The sequence below is a fragment of the Chionomys nivalis genome, chromosome 13, assembly GCF_950005125.1.
Source record: "Chionomys nivalis chromosome 13, mChiNiv1.1, whole genome shotgun sequence".
NCBI lineage: Eukaryota > Metazoa > Chordata > Mammalia > Rodentia > Cricetidae > Chionomys > Chionomys nivalis.
In genome coordinates this window covers 10,208,676-10,224,041 of record NC_080098.1, presented here as the reverse complement: position 1 = coordinate 10,224,041, position 15,366 = coordinate 10,208,676, and the positions used below count along the sequence as shown (strand labels likewise).

Genomic DNA, 15,366 nt, shown 5'->3' with positions numbered 1-15,366 from the left:
CTCCATGGCTTTTTTGGTTCCTGTCCTGGAACTAGCTCTTCTAGACCAGGCTGGCCTCGAACTCACAGAGATCCGCCTGCCTCTGCCTCCCGAGTGCTGGGATTAAAGGCGTGCGCCACCACCGCCCGGCTACAACTCGGTTCTTGATTATGCTCTACCCTGACTTTGCAATTCTTTGTTGTAAATCCTTTTGGTCGTTTTTGTTGAAAACGGATGTTTCTAACATAATATATCCTGATTTTCATTCATTTCTCTCTATTAACCCAATTTCCTTCTCATCTTCCCTCCTGTCTAGATTTACCTCCTTTTTTTGCCATTAGAAAACAAACAGGCATATAAAGGAAAATAATATATTATACTATGATAAAACAAAACTCAACACATCTAATAGGAAAAAACAGACAGAAGGTAAAGAGCCTAAGAAAAGGTAAAAGGGACAGATACACATGCAGAGATCCACTTATCCACATACTCAGGAATTCCATAAAAACACTAAACTGGAAGCCACAATACATACCAAAAAGATAGGTAGGGTAGAAAGGGGAAAATACATATAAATGAAATAAATATAAATTGAAAATAAAAGCTCTGATATGACATTTTGAGACAAGGAACCTCCAAAGATGCTGTTGAGTTTGTTTCTGTTGGCCATATACCCTGGGCAGACAGCCTATCTTTTAGAGTAGTTTGTTTTACTAGTGAGATTCCCTTCGGGAAAACTAAATTTCATTTGCAAGTGGTTATCAATTGTAGATAGCTTCTGAAGAAGGGGTGGGCTGATGTGTCTACTTCTCTCAACTCTAGGAATCTGTCTGGTGCAGTCCTGGGCAGGCCCTGTGCCTGCTGCCTCATCTCTGGGTTCCTAAGTGCTTTAATCCTGTTGACTTACAGGGCCTTTTTTCTTTGGTGTCTTCCCCTCTGGCTCTTCCATTCTTTCTGCCTCCAAGGTTCCCTGGATCCCGAGAAAAGGGATTTTAAGGACATGTCCCAGCGTAGGGATGAGTGTTTTAAGGTCTCTCACTCTCTTCATATGGTCTGGCTATGGTTCTCTGTTTCTATCTGCTGCAGGAGAAGTTTCTCTGATGATGGCTGAGCAAGGCACTGATCTGCTTTGCAAGTCTTTCTTCTCCCTATATCTCTCCTAGACTTCCAGAGGCTCCTTTGTTAACTCGAAATATAAAAAACTTGATGTCAAAGAGAACACAACACAGAATCAATGTCCGTTTCATACCATTCTTGTTTTCCTATTTATTGAGCACTAGCTTTTCTTACTTGCTTTATTCAACAGACTTCTACTGAAATAATATTCTCTCTTATGTATTTAGTCTGTAAGCTTTGGTAGCCTATTTTCTTTTTGTTATTGATTTTTATTGAGCTTTACATTTTTCTCTGTTCCCCTCTCTGCATCTTCCCTCCCCTTTTCAGCCTTCCCCTCAAGGTCTCCATGCTCCCAATTTACTCAGGAGATCTTGTCTTTTTCTACTTCCCATGTAGATTAGATCTATTTAAGTCTCTCTTAGTGTCCTCATTGTTGTCTAAGTTCTGAGTGAGGTAATCCAGACACAGAAAGGCAGTTATCACATGTACTCACTCATAGGTGGTTTTTAAACATAAAGCAAAGAAAACCAGCCTACAAACCACAATCCCGGAGAATTTAGGTAGCCTATTTTCAATCTGTGCTGGTTTGAAAGGTGTCATCTTGAAAGTTACCCAAGTTTAAAATTCTTTGTTATGATAGTCTTTTCTAGGTCATCATACTTCAACAATGCTGACATTTTTTAGTAGGTTCAACTTTTCTGTTGTGACATTCTAAATGCAAATGCTTCACTTGTCAAGGGCTTTCCTCTCTCTTTTGCTCCCAGAGACTTCCGTATGTTCTTTTCTAACACTGTTGTGGTTAGTTTAATCGTCGACTTGACATAGTCTAGAATCATCTGGGAAGAGATTCTCAGTGAGGGACTATCTAGATCAGGTTGATCTGTGGGCACGTCTTATGAGATTATCTTGATTACCTTAATTGATGTCTGATGCTCAAGAATGAAATGAGGTGGGACTATTCCTGGATTTGGGTCTCTGGACTATAGAGGAATAGAGCAAAGTAGCTGAACAGCGAGCACGGGAGCCTTCACTGCTCACTGCTTTTGACTGTGGATGTACTGTGACTAGCTGCTTCAAGCTCTTGCCACTGTGACTTCCCCATGGTAGTGCACTGAAACTGTGAGCTAAAAGAAACCCGTTCTCCCCTACGCCACTTTTGTTGTTATTTTATGACAGTTACAGGAAGGAAAGCAGGACAAACACTAATCAGCACTTGCAATTCAGTACTGCTTTCTTTCCCCGCTTTTGTGTATCTTGGACAACAAGTGGAACCTCAAATTCAGTCATCAAAACTGGAACTCATCATTCCTACCCAGGTCTTGTATACCTTCCTTCTAATTTCCATGTTTTATCACTTCTCATATATGGAGAAGAAAACTGGTCACTATGTTTCTATGTAAATCATTTAACTTAATCCCCAATGTCATTCATATTTCATCAATAAGATCAGAATTGAGTTGTCTAATGAGTTTACCTAAGAATAGGATATCAGCTTACTTAAATCAGATGCTAAATCCATATATTTTTTATACTATGTTGACAGAGTGGTAACTATTAATATTATTGTTTTGTGTGTATGTATGTGTATGAATGCAGGTGCGTGTGTGCTGTGGCAGACACATGATGGTCAGAAGACAACTTCTACGAGTCAGTACTTTTCTTCCACCGTGGGACTGGACTCACCGTGTCAGCTTATTTGGCAAGCACTTTACCTATTGAGCCAGCTCCCAGCTTTCAGAGTGATTATGATTAAATAACAACAAAATCACAAAGAATACTCATTTGTGTTTTTGTCGCCACATTTACTGTGGAAGGAAAATAGACAAGCATACTTTGAAAAGACCATGACCCTTTTACAGGAGTTGAGATACATCAAAGATTTCTGATGTATTGGTTATTAAAAGCTAACAACAACAAAACAGCCCTTTTCCTAATTCCTACTTAACCAGGTCATGTGCCCTAATAAACTGGGCATTTAATTTTGTCTCTAATGGTGAGTTTGTGATTAGTATAGTTTTTTTTTCATTGTCTATTGCTAAAGTTAACAACTGATACTTTTTGAGTACTGGGCTACAATGTTAACTTAAGCTTGGTAAGTGAGGCAGACAATTCTAAAACTAATCAGATAATCAATGGGAGCAGTAGCCAAACAGCACAGAGATAGCTCAGGGCATGTCAAATGGGGATTAAATGATAGGTTGTATGGATTGATTCTAAAGTATGCAGCATTGTTAGGCAATTGAACACTAAACAGCTGTTAAGTACCATTTTCTGTAATTTAGACTGAATGAGGTTGGGAGATGAAATCCCTAGAGAATTAAGCAATGATGATAGTCTCATTTTGGACTCTGTGTCATCTAGGTCAAGAAATTCCTAAAATGACAAATAGATTTACTTGGTACATTAAACACACCCACTTCCCAAGTCTTCTTGTTGTTTCTTTAACAAGTGTGTCTGGACCATGAGCCATGCGTTAAGGAGTCTCATCACCCACGAGGAGAAGATGATGAAACCAAAGATTTAGCAGACTGTATCCTGAACCTGAGGCATTTTGTTTCCATTTTTGCAATTTTCCTCCATTACTCTGAATGATAAGTTTAAAAATCAAAGGAATCAAGAACTTTGAATCCAAAAGCAAAGTATCTCTAGCTCTTAGCCGAGGATTTGAGGAAAGGTCTATCATCAGTAGAAAAAAGAGTGAAGAGGGGCTAGCTCTCTTCTAACTTGGTAATACAAATGACATTGTGGTTTTATTTGGAACTTTCAGGAAGGGGTCCAGACCACCATTTTTCAGGAAGCACAAAAGATGGGCCGGAAGAAGCGTATGTCTGCCTGCCCTGCAGAGAAGGCTGCCCCTTCTGTGCTGACGACCGCCCGTGCTTTGTCCAGGAGGATAAGTACCTACGACTTGCTATCATCTCCTTCCAAGCCCTGTGTATGCTGTTGGACTTCGTCAGCATGCTGGTGGTCTACCACTTTCGCAAAGCAAAGGTAAACCCAGGTATCCTGGTCATGGCCCTTCTTTATACTAACAGTAATTGCTTCTCTCTCTAAGGAAACCGAATTTCCTAATCCCTGCTACTATTCTAGTAAGCAGGCATTTTGTTTTGCTATAATGTGATTGGGTGAGAATATTAAAACCGTATCCATTTGCCTCCCAAGAAAAGAATATGCTGTGCTAGTATTTCCTCATAGAAAAGATGCTTTCTATTTAGGCCGGGACTCTGATGCTCCACTGCCCTAAGGGCTCTTCTTAAAGTAATCTCTTTGGTCACCAGATGACCTTCTGCTACCTCCATCCAGTGTGTTGTTTATTTTTCATATATAGAAAGTCCTGTTGTGTTTTTGTTTTGTTTTATTTCTCTTAGTAATATTTACTGTCCAGGGATGATAGAAATGTTAATACACCTAGGGCAAAGTTGGGAGCTTTCTCCAGTGGTCAGAAATCAGTTACATGAAGCGGGTGTTGGATTAGAATGTTTGATTCTGTTGATTTGCACTAAGTTCTTTGTGACACAGGAAAAAAACAATGTCTTTCCACCATTCTTGGGTTCAAATGACTGCTTTATCTTGACACAATTACTCATTGTTGTAGATTAGAGAAATTTTTGAAAATATGTGTACCTACTAGAAATTTATAAAGAAAAGAAGTCTTTTTGGATAATTTCTGCTGCAAAGCCACTAGTTAACCATTATGCTGATGTTATTAGTTATTTTAATAGTAGGCAACACAATTTAAATCAAGATTTCAGGCAGCTAGAAAATGCAAACATGCACTTTGCTTCCATTTTACTAGTACTCATCTTTCTCTTGGAAAAAAAAAACTATGTTGATTTTATGTAGATAAAATAGTGGGCTAATATGTTCCCAGATAACATCTTAAAAGAGCAAGTCAGTAGCAGTACCAGAATTGGGAGGTCTATTTAATAAACTGCTCTGAAATCTCTCTGATGTAATAAATTCATTACACAGTGGATACCACAGTCCTTTATAAATTTTAATTGATTTTAATCATTAATGATGGCTGTGCTAAGTAAGCCTGTGATAAATGTGGGCAGAATGCACCATTGGGTACTGAGAGGTTTGCTATAGGTCGTTCTGTCTGGGCCCATGTCTCAGTCTGTATTAATGTTACTTCCCAGTTACCAACCTTTCAGATCTGCATAGACCTTGGCAGGAGATGGGCAGCAGCTGACCAGAACCTTTTTTTACAGGGCAGCCATGAGAATACAGTTCTTTACATAAAATCTTGATGAAATTTCTTGGCTGTTATCTACTTGGAAGTTGGCTACCTTTTGAAATCAGTTTTCCTAGAATGAGACACAAAACAAATCGTCCTAAGTTAATCAAACCAAGGAAAATAGATCTTGCATATTAAAGAAAGGAAACATTTGGTGATATTTCCTCTAGTGATTTCTCTTACCAAACTGGATTAACTATAAAAGTAATAATACATTTCCATATAGAAAGTCCAAATATATAGCATGTGGACTTTGTAATTATTATTTAAACATTTTGTGTGTATCTTGGCAACATTTCTTTACATAGTAAGGAAAACTATGGGGCAACACTAACACTTTATTTAGTATTTCTAACTGTGTTTTCTATTCCTGATAATTAAAAGAAAAAATACCCTTTTACCAATATTATCTATTTAGACAAAAGAGAAAAAATCCAGTTTAATATAAATGTAACATGACAATTGTCAGCCATGTCATTTAGAATTAAATCCCATCTCGGCATCTCTTTGACTAGTTTCCTCCTATCTGATATGGGACTAATACAATACATCCAATCCCAAATATTGATCCAAAGTGTAACAACAACCTAAATGGAAGAGTCATAACAAGGAGTCTTTTCTTAGATGGAAACATAGGTGCATATCTTCATGGCTTTGAGTTACTCAACTTTTTAAAGATATGGCATAAAACCCACAAATAATAGAAAAATAAAATGATAAATTGTACTTCATGAAAATTGAGTCTTTAGACACTCAAAATACACTATTGAGAGAGTCAAAAGACACCCAATAGAAGAGAAACAGTTGTAAGATCTCTCTCTCTTGAGAGAGCAGTGCCCAAAATATATGAGTAATTCTCATATATTAACAATAAAAATAAAAAATATAGAGAAAATATCTGGATAGACAGTTCTTAAAAAGGAGTATGACAAGCTAATGAACACATATAAAGATGATCAATAGTATCTGCTATTAGTAAATCAAGTGCATAACTCCAACAAATGTAGCTAAAATATTTTTTAAAATTCTATTAACCAATGATGAGAATGTAAACAAATCGAAAATCTCCAATTTGTTTCTACTGCAGATTCAAAAATGTGCCCAGATTGGGATGTATCTTAATAATACCTGCAAAATTTAAAATATTATACAATATGGCTCAAGTATTGTATTCCTAATACACATCTATACAGAATGCAAATAAATGTTCATGAAAGTGTCATCCACAACAACTAAATGGTGAACGCCACCCAGATACCCATCAATTAATGCAAATGAATAATTAAGATGTGGTATTTCCATATAATAGAACTATTCATCAATGAAAAGGATTATGTATTAATACATGGAGTAATATGAATGAACTTGAAGAGGCTAAGTAGAAACTGTAAAAGGCAATATGTTGTATGATTCCATTCATCAAAAATGCTCAGAATTAGCAAATTCATTGATCCCAGAAGAAGATTAGTGGCTACCAAAGGCTACCAGAAGAAAAGAATAAGGGGTGACCATTTATGAGATTAGGTCTTCTTTCAGAAGATTCCAGAATTTTAAAAGCATTTATATATAATCCACCTCCAAAACCAATGATGAGACAGTTCATCAGTTCATGTAGAATTAGTCTTAATTAATGCTGGTCTCTTGTTATTCTATTTAAAAGGTCTTTGCAAGAATAGCAATTAATATGTGTTTCTCACCTGTGGGTCCACATATACATTTAAAGAGTTGAAGAGACTAAGGAGCTGGAAGGTTCAGTCCTGGTTTTGAAGCACACACCTGAGTTGCATGTTCATTCATGTGCGAATTGACTCCAAAACCATCACCATACATCTACTTCTTGGTTTTTGTCTATGGAAAGTTATTAGATGTACAATTAAGCTAAGAGTTATTTACCTATTTATTGCAGTATCTTTTCTAGGAAGGTTTAATTTTCCTTCAAAATGAGAACTATGGAGATCTCTCTTGGCTATCAATTGTTATGTCATTGAGAATACTTAAAAACTGGACTCATGCTGTTATAGTCTTATTATAGAAGCAATGTAAAAATTCATAACACATAAATAAAAATGTTTGATACATTCCTAGTTTTCATTTGGAAATCAAAACTTTTTTTTCAGAGCTAGAATCATGTCATATGTAATAAGTCCCAAACCCCAAGAGTTTGTTAGTAGCACAAGTTAGTACAGCTGGTTTAGAAAATTTATATATTTGTACTTTATTGGGTTCCAGCCAATGGCATACGCACTTTCAACAAATGAATAAAATATAACCAAATTAAAATTAGATTCAAATATTAATGAAAGTAAGTGGTAAGGTTAAGATAGAACTTGGATTCCTGAGGTCAGGATCATGACTTCAATGGATTGTTAAAAAGTCAGAGACAACTGGAATTTTCTGGCAGCAGCACTAACAGAATGAAAAGGATTCAGTGTACCTCAAAATATGAACCAATGAAGAGAAACTCAAGCTTTAGATGAAATTTCTTCTGTGGATCATTATATAAGGAGGTTATCAAATGTGAAGAGTGTCTTTATCTTTCCATGGAGTCATGGAGCAGAACAATGCTCTCTGTAGCCCTTTCTACTCCTTTGCCTTGATTGTGCTGAAGTGTGAGTGTTGGAGCCTAGCTCAGACAAACAAGCTTTAGGAGTGTGTCACGGTGCTCTAACACACGCCCTTCAACGCTTGCTTTGTGCTAAACTTTTCCTGACCTGATGAAACCCCTGACAGAACATTTTAGGGGAGAGTAGGTCTAGCTTTGGTTCACAGTTCAGATGGTACAGACTATCATAGGTGATGTGTGGTCACGTGGTGGCAGACCAGGAAACAGAGATACAGCAGAACTAAGATCAGCATAACCTTCACAGGCCTGCCCCAGTCACCCCCTCTTCTATAGGACTCACAGCCTTTGAGGAGTCCTTGAGCTGAGTACTGGGTCTGTCAGCCTATGGGGGGTGGGCACTTCATATTCAAACCATAACAATAATGAGTGCTGAGGGGTCTACCAAGAGACATACACCTTAAGAGAAACATACTGTTTTATCTATAGCAGCTACAGTGAGGGAGGGATAGGGATGCTTGGTCACAGAGACACCTCAGTTTGTTCCCTGCTACATCTGTTGTCACTCAAATTCTATAGTTTACACCCAAATTCAGGATATGACATGTCTTAATTGCTGGTAGTGTGTATTTGCAATACTTTCTTTAGGGCCACCAGACATAGAACATCTTGGAACGTCAGTCTCTTTTATTTAAAGTGGATCACTGTTGTGAATTAACAGAAATAACCACACTGACATGTCAAAATATAGGAGAATGTTAGCTGTATCAAACCCAGCACAGGTAAAATCACTGAAGTGGTAACAGTTCTGCTCTCAACAGAAGCAGCAAGTATTCAGAGTAAGAGAGCTAAGATGGTTCTGAGACTAGACTACACAGGGCTTCAGTCTGGTTCTGAGCACAGTCATTTGAACAAGGTTAACCTAGACCAAATTAAAAAAAAAAAGCCTCTACAGTTCTGTAGCGAGTAACTAACAATCAGGGACCAGCAACTACTCTGGCATCTTATTCTTTTAACTGGCATAACTGAGATTCCAGTCTGTTCCTGCGTGAGGCTTACAGGCTAGGATGCTAACCAGTTAATGAGCTCTTACCCCTCAGAAACACTTGGGAAACAATGCACACATTTGTGTAATGTCTTTGCCTAAAGATTCAACAGGCCAATAAAACATGAATGATTTTAAAACTGGTGAATTCCTCTAAAGCAATGGCAATATTATAACAGTTTTTAAAAGGATCTTAATTTTAAATATTATTGAATTATTTCTTCATTTTTACCAAACATTGTGACAAGCAACATATTTTCCTATTAGATATTCCACACAGGGAGTATGGCTGGTTCCAGCTTAGCAATGTCAAGTGTGCGTAGGATTTGCTTGTGAGGGGGAATGACAGAGGAAGACGATGCACAGAAAGGAGGGTGTCTTACACTTACTCTGCTGATCTCAGCACACTCGGATTTGAGTACACCAGAGAAAGCAATTGGCAATTTTAAACAGTGAATTATTGTGGTTGATATTTTCCCCCTTCCTATAAAAGTAATTTCTTAACTTACAAATTAATTGACATGGGAATTGATAAAGATGCCACTTTTCGGTTTGGAAATTGAAGTGTTTTAATATAACATGGTAACTGATTTTTGATGTTTTATTGCCTGTTTATGAAATAGAGAGCCCTTTTTGTTGCTGTAAAATGTCTGAAATTTTATCATTCTAATCACCCTAAGCACTTTGGTGGCATGAAATACCTTCATATTCTAGGATGACTGTCACCACTGTCCATCACTGTCCTCAGAAACCATGGCTTCCACCCCTGCTCACAATGTGTAACATGATGTATTTTAATCAACAAGTACTGTTTTATCAGGTCTGCATAGAGCTTAGCCCCATAGCTTAAATGCAGAGGTTCATATGGCAGTGTTTGTAACCAATCTTTCCTGCAAAGGTTGTTTTCTTCTTTTTCCTGTGCTTACTTCTGGCCAGGTTATTTAAGTATGCACAACATACAAACAGTTAAAAAAAGAAGTTAGAAAAATTGTTTGAAACATATATAACAATAAAGAATTAGTAACCTTAATCTAAAAACATTCCCTCAAATAATCCAAACCAAACTGCTTTCCGGTTCAAGAGAAAAAGAGAAAAGAGAAAAAAAAAACACACACACTGGAAAATGTAAAGGATATATAAATATAAAATACAAAAATGCATCCTTATTCTGAAGAATAGTTATAAAATTAATACTGAAAGAATTGCATGTTTTATGAACACAGTGCTGAGCTGGTGACGGCATTAGGAGCTAGGATTTCCATCACTGGTAATAGTTGTAAAATTGTAGAATATTTGGCTTAAATTTGATGTAGCTTAAAACGTCATAGCCTTTTCACTGAACTACTAGATATCTGCCCTAAAAATCATATATATGTGCAAAGATTTCCAAATATGTTCACATTTATACACATGCATGCACACATGTGAGCACACACACACGCACGCACACACACACCAGTGTATTTACTCTGTCTAAAAGACTAACTATGGGCGAAATAGTTCTACTGCAGTATCACATCACCGCCGCCCCACACTGACAGTCATTGCTGGCCGTCTGCTTCCTAGACACCATGCTTTAGCACAGCCTAGTGTCTCTTCTGTCACAGTCCCATCCCTTTCCTTATTTCCATTCACCAACCCTCTGAACATCTACTGAGCGTTTAGGATTACCCATGTCTGGAATGTGGTAAAAACAGGGCAAGTAAGATCTTTAAGGAGTTTGGGTGGGGATGGCAACAAATGCAACTCAGAAGACCAAATGAGGATGTGACAGAATGAAGTGATGTAATTTGATAGCGATTGACCTGGAGTCATGGAATTCTCAGTCAGTTTAAGTGAGGTCTTCAATTTAAATTGTCCTCAATTTAAGTGTGAACAACCAAAAATCTGGTTCAAGTTTGGATAAGCTTGGATTTGTTCTCACCTGTTTGACTTAGGGCCTACCCTGTTTATTACTCCACCAACATGTATGTGGTGACACATAGGTTTACAAAGAAATTTTATTTAAATTAAAAAAAAAAAACACATCCAGCCCTTGCCATCTAGCCCTGGTCACATTATAGCAGTCTGAGTACATAAATTCCCTTTGCTCCTTCCATTCTGTCCCAGCAAAGCTGGCATGTCCTGTGTAAGTTTATGTCCACTTCCTGCTATGTACATACTAACGAGCTAAACAAATCAAGTCTTCCCTTAAGAGAGCCACAGTGCTTGGCTCAGCTCATTGATGCTGCATGCTGTGTGCTTCAACCTAGGAGAAAAAAGGGTGAAATGGCTTGTGCATTTGTGCATGTGTGTGTCACAGTGGTGGTAAGGTAAACATTGTGAAAACAGCAGAGCAAAATAGCTTATCCAGAAGGACCTCTTTCTTTGTGTGCTTCTTTAAAAATATTTAAATAACCTCGTACTCCATCTGGTGGCTGCAATACTAATGATAAATTATGAAGAGCAAGTAAAGTGATTATAACTTATTTTTATCTGCCTTAAGAGATATATAAAATTCTTAGTGATTACCAAGTCTCCATTATCAGTTCTCTTGAGATATTTTTACTTACTAATGTTTATTTATAAAGCCAGTTTCTTATTAAGTGTGCTAAAAATACTTTTTTAAAATTTAATGCACTAATAGACCGAGCTGCTTTAGTTGAAATATATTGTGAGAGATAAATCACTTGTATTATTTACAAATTCCTGGGGGCGTCTTCATTTTTAAGGCTTATCAAACATTTTGTAAATAAAAGACTGTAGAATTATAAAGCAATGCATATGCATATTCAAAAATTAAAATTAGTTATGCATTCATGAATATCCAGATAAGTTTACATAAATGGTTTGGATACTGGCTTGCTCATAAGACATTCACAATCAAATAGATAAAGGAACATACAGAAATATATAACATATGCACCAACATATATGGTGTCTGTGTGTGTGTGAATATACTGTAAATTTACTGAAGTTTTGGCAAGGCATTAGAAAAAAATGATTCAACTCATAAACTCTAGCTGTTTTGCCTGGCCTTTTAAATAATAACTACTTTTAAGAGGTTTTTTTAAATTATGTGTATGCATGTGTATCTGATTGAGAGGGCGTGCGTATGAGTGAGGTCGCCTGAAGAATCCAGAAGAGGGCATCAGGCCCACTAAAGCTGGAGCTATGGGCAGTTGTGAGCTGCGAGTGTGGATTCTGGGACCTGAACTCAGGTCCTGTGTAAGAGCAGTAAGTGCTCTTCACTGCTGAGCAGGTTTCCAGCTTGTCATACAATATCTCTTTAATTTACCACATTTTTTTTTCTAAAAAAGCAAAACAAAACAAAACTCAATTTCTTCCATAAAAATATAGAAATAACAATAAGTTTAACTTTCTGTGGCTACATGGAAGATCAACACTTATAATTAATGGCCAAGAGAAAGTACTCAGAAAATGTTAACAAGGGTATGTTCAGGATGTGTTGCAGCATAAAAATACAAATGGTTAAGTCTACACTGGCTGGGTAAAGAGCTTTGAAAATGGATTTCTGTGGTCAGACCAAAAGGGGTTAGGTGAGACAGTCCACCTGGAGGATACTTGAAAGCGAGTATATATTAAGAATGTAAAAGATTTCATCATGAACCCAGAAAAATCTAGTGCAGCAAGTTGGACTTTATCATAAAGGCAGCTGGGATAAATTGTTGAGCAGGCAGTACAGAAACAGGCTTACAAGTCAGGGACGTACTCACATTTCCTGAGAAAGCATTAAGGTCCCAGGATGACAGCAGTTGAAACACAGAGGAAAAAGAGGGAAAATAGGTGGATATGATGTGAGATGAATGGTCCATGAAGAGAAAGATGCACATTTGAAGCCGAGAAAGCACAAAGAAGCCTGGAGCGTCCTCTGATCTGCAGAGAAGAGGAGAGGAGAAGGTGAGCGCAAGCAGATGGTTGGGAGGACAGGGTCACCATGAACAGCCTGTTTTACCTGATGTGCAGTTCAAAGCAAATGAAGGGTTTGAGGCAGGAGGACAAATGATTCTCTTTACAGAGATCCCATTTATTGATGGTTCTTCATTGCTGATTATTAAACTAGCTTCTCTCGTTGCTATGCGGTAGACTATGGGGGGGGGCGAGTGTAAAATGGGAGGAATGTGAAGTTTGTTGGATATTCTGAATAAAAATCTCAGTGACATTGTGAATGGGAGAGAGTCGATATATTTGAGATGAATTTGGATCAAGGGTTCTCAGAAGTTGCTGAAGAATTTGATAAGGAGAAAGAAAAGTTAAGTGTGATCCCACTAGGTTTATAGCTTGCAGAATTAGACAAAGTACTCCCCACTAAAATTAAGAAAATGAGGAATACAGGAAGAAAGCTCACAGAGGAAAAATTCAGAAGTCCCATTTTAGATATGCTCAACTGATCTAGATTTGACAAGCTCTGCAAACAAAAATACAGTATTCCCACTTAAATTTGAATTTCAGATCTGACCTAATCTACTTATCAGAAATCAAAGCAGAGCAGTCAGGTGGGTAAGTAGTTAGCAATGCAAGCTGGAAGCTGAGTAGGGCGTCTGGAGATTGGACCACAAATCAGGAGTCATGAGCACAAAGGCACTGAGATCAAGAAGACAGGATGATATGTTTATAGGGGTAGAGAGGAGGAAAGAAGGACTCACAGGGCTGGGGTCCTCATAGTTTGGGGTGAAGCAGAATGTGAGAACCAGGCCGGGCGGTGGTGGCGCACGCCTTTAATCCCAGCACTTGGGAGGCAGAGGTAGGCGGATCTCTGTGAGTTCGAGACCAGCCTGGTCTACAAGAGCTAGTTCCAGGACAGGCTCCAAAGCCACAGAGAAACCCTATCTCGAAAAACCAAAAAAAAAAAAAAAGAATGTGAGAACCATTTGAACATTTGAGGAGCAGCCAAAGAGACGAGAGGAAAGTTAGCTGGCTGTCCTATTCCAGAATCCAGGAGATGACAGCCAACAGTGGCGACACTACTGAGCCACAGTATCTGAGGGAGAAATGATCTGGCAGTGCAGAGCTCACTGGAGACCTTAGAGTTGAATGTTTAACTAATTGTTGAGGAAGCAGAGAGTGCGTGTGCTCAAATTGTCTAAAATCTCTATTTTCACAAAAGATATAGTGCGAGTAGACAGTAATACTTCAAAATGTGGATAACTGAGAATTCAGGGAGGTAATTTAGATTAAGAAGACATCTGAAACAGCCTTTGGAGTGGACAGAAGAAAAGAAAGAGGAAGGGAGGTGGAAGACTGAAAGCTGCGAGTCAAGTGGAAGACTTTGATGGGGACAAGGCATCGCTGAAGAGAGATTAAGACTGGAAAGGGGAGGGGAGCAATAAACAAAGGTGGAGAGTTCAGGGAGCCCAAAGCCTGGGATAGTTGGTGGTTGTTCCCGCCTCACACTGTTCTAGTCTTAATCTTAAAAACAAGTAGAATATTTTCAGTGTTTCTTATGCCCTTTATGGACACTGACTGAACTGAATACAAAAATCTTATGGGATTTTGGATAGTTTTTAACTTTATCAGTAAAAACACTTTATCTATTTAAACCTAAAAATTAGACCACACCCTTTCACCTTTGCAGCAAATTCCAGATGGAAATACAAATGCTAAATTTGATGATTATTGATCCCTGATCATCACAGATGATTATTTGAGGAGTTATTGATAAAGTTTCCAGGCAATTGTCAAGCAGTTGTATAAACAGAAGCCTAATTGCCCTTGGGTGAGAGGTGAGTTGGAGACAGGAAGGCAAAGGTGGAGACAGAAAGCGTTCTTTCAAAAAGCCCCACGTCTGCTGAGGTAAGCAGATGTGTGATCACTTGGCTGGAGGGAAGAGAGCCTGAGAGGAGATTTTCATTTCTTTTAAAGATAACAACATATTTATCATTTTTTAAAAGGTAGTTTAGCATGTGAAAAATGCAGGGAAATGGCGGAACAATGCAGAACAGGGAGGGATGCAGCAGAAGAGAGCAGTTCTGAGTGTAGGGTGTTCTTCAGCAGTTCTGAGTGTAGGGTGTCCCTCAGCAGTTCTGAGTGTAGGGTGTCCCTCAGCAGGGGAAGGTCTGAGCTTTATCTGTGGCTGCAGAGGTGGTGAGACTCATGAGGCAGAAACAGAACGTTGTGGTGGAGACATGAAGTGGAAGAAATTCTCTCTGGAATCTGGCATATGGCCACTTACTTGGCTAGAATGGAGAGCCCTGAGGAGATGATTCAGATATGTTTAAGCACTGCTGAAGAAGGAAAGGGAAAGTCCACACACACAGGGACCGTGAGAGCAGCTGGAGGCAGCAAGGACGAAGTTGCACTAAAGTTCTCCTGAGAGATGGCTGGGTATGATGCTGGAGGCCTTTGATCCCAGCACTCGCAGACGAAGGAAGAGGCAGGAAGCTCTGAGAGCAAGGCTAGTTTGGTCTACATAGCAAGCACCAG

The 15,366-nt window shown here is 38.4% G+C and overlaps 1 protein-coding gene across 1 annotated transcript in view; it reads left to right on the top strand.

The window, feature by feature from the left end:
• Nucleotides 1–15,366, top strand: part of Gpr158 (G protein-coupled receptor 158) — a 372,055-nt gene that overhangs the window by 194,396 nt on the left and 162,293 nt on the right. The window contains exon 4 of the mRNA XM_057787800.1: nt 3,866–4,089. Coding sequence (XP_057643783.1) covers nt 3,866–4,089 — 224 coding nt within the window. The remainder of the gene's footprint in view (nt 1–3,865; nt 4,090–15,366) is intronic.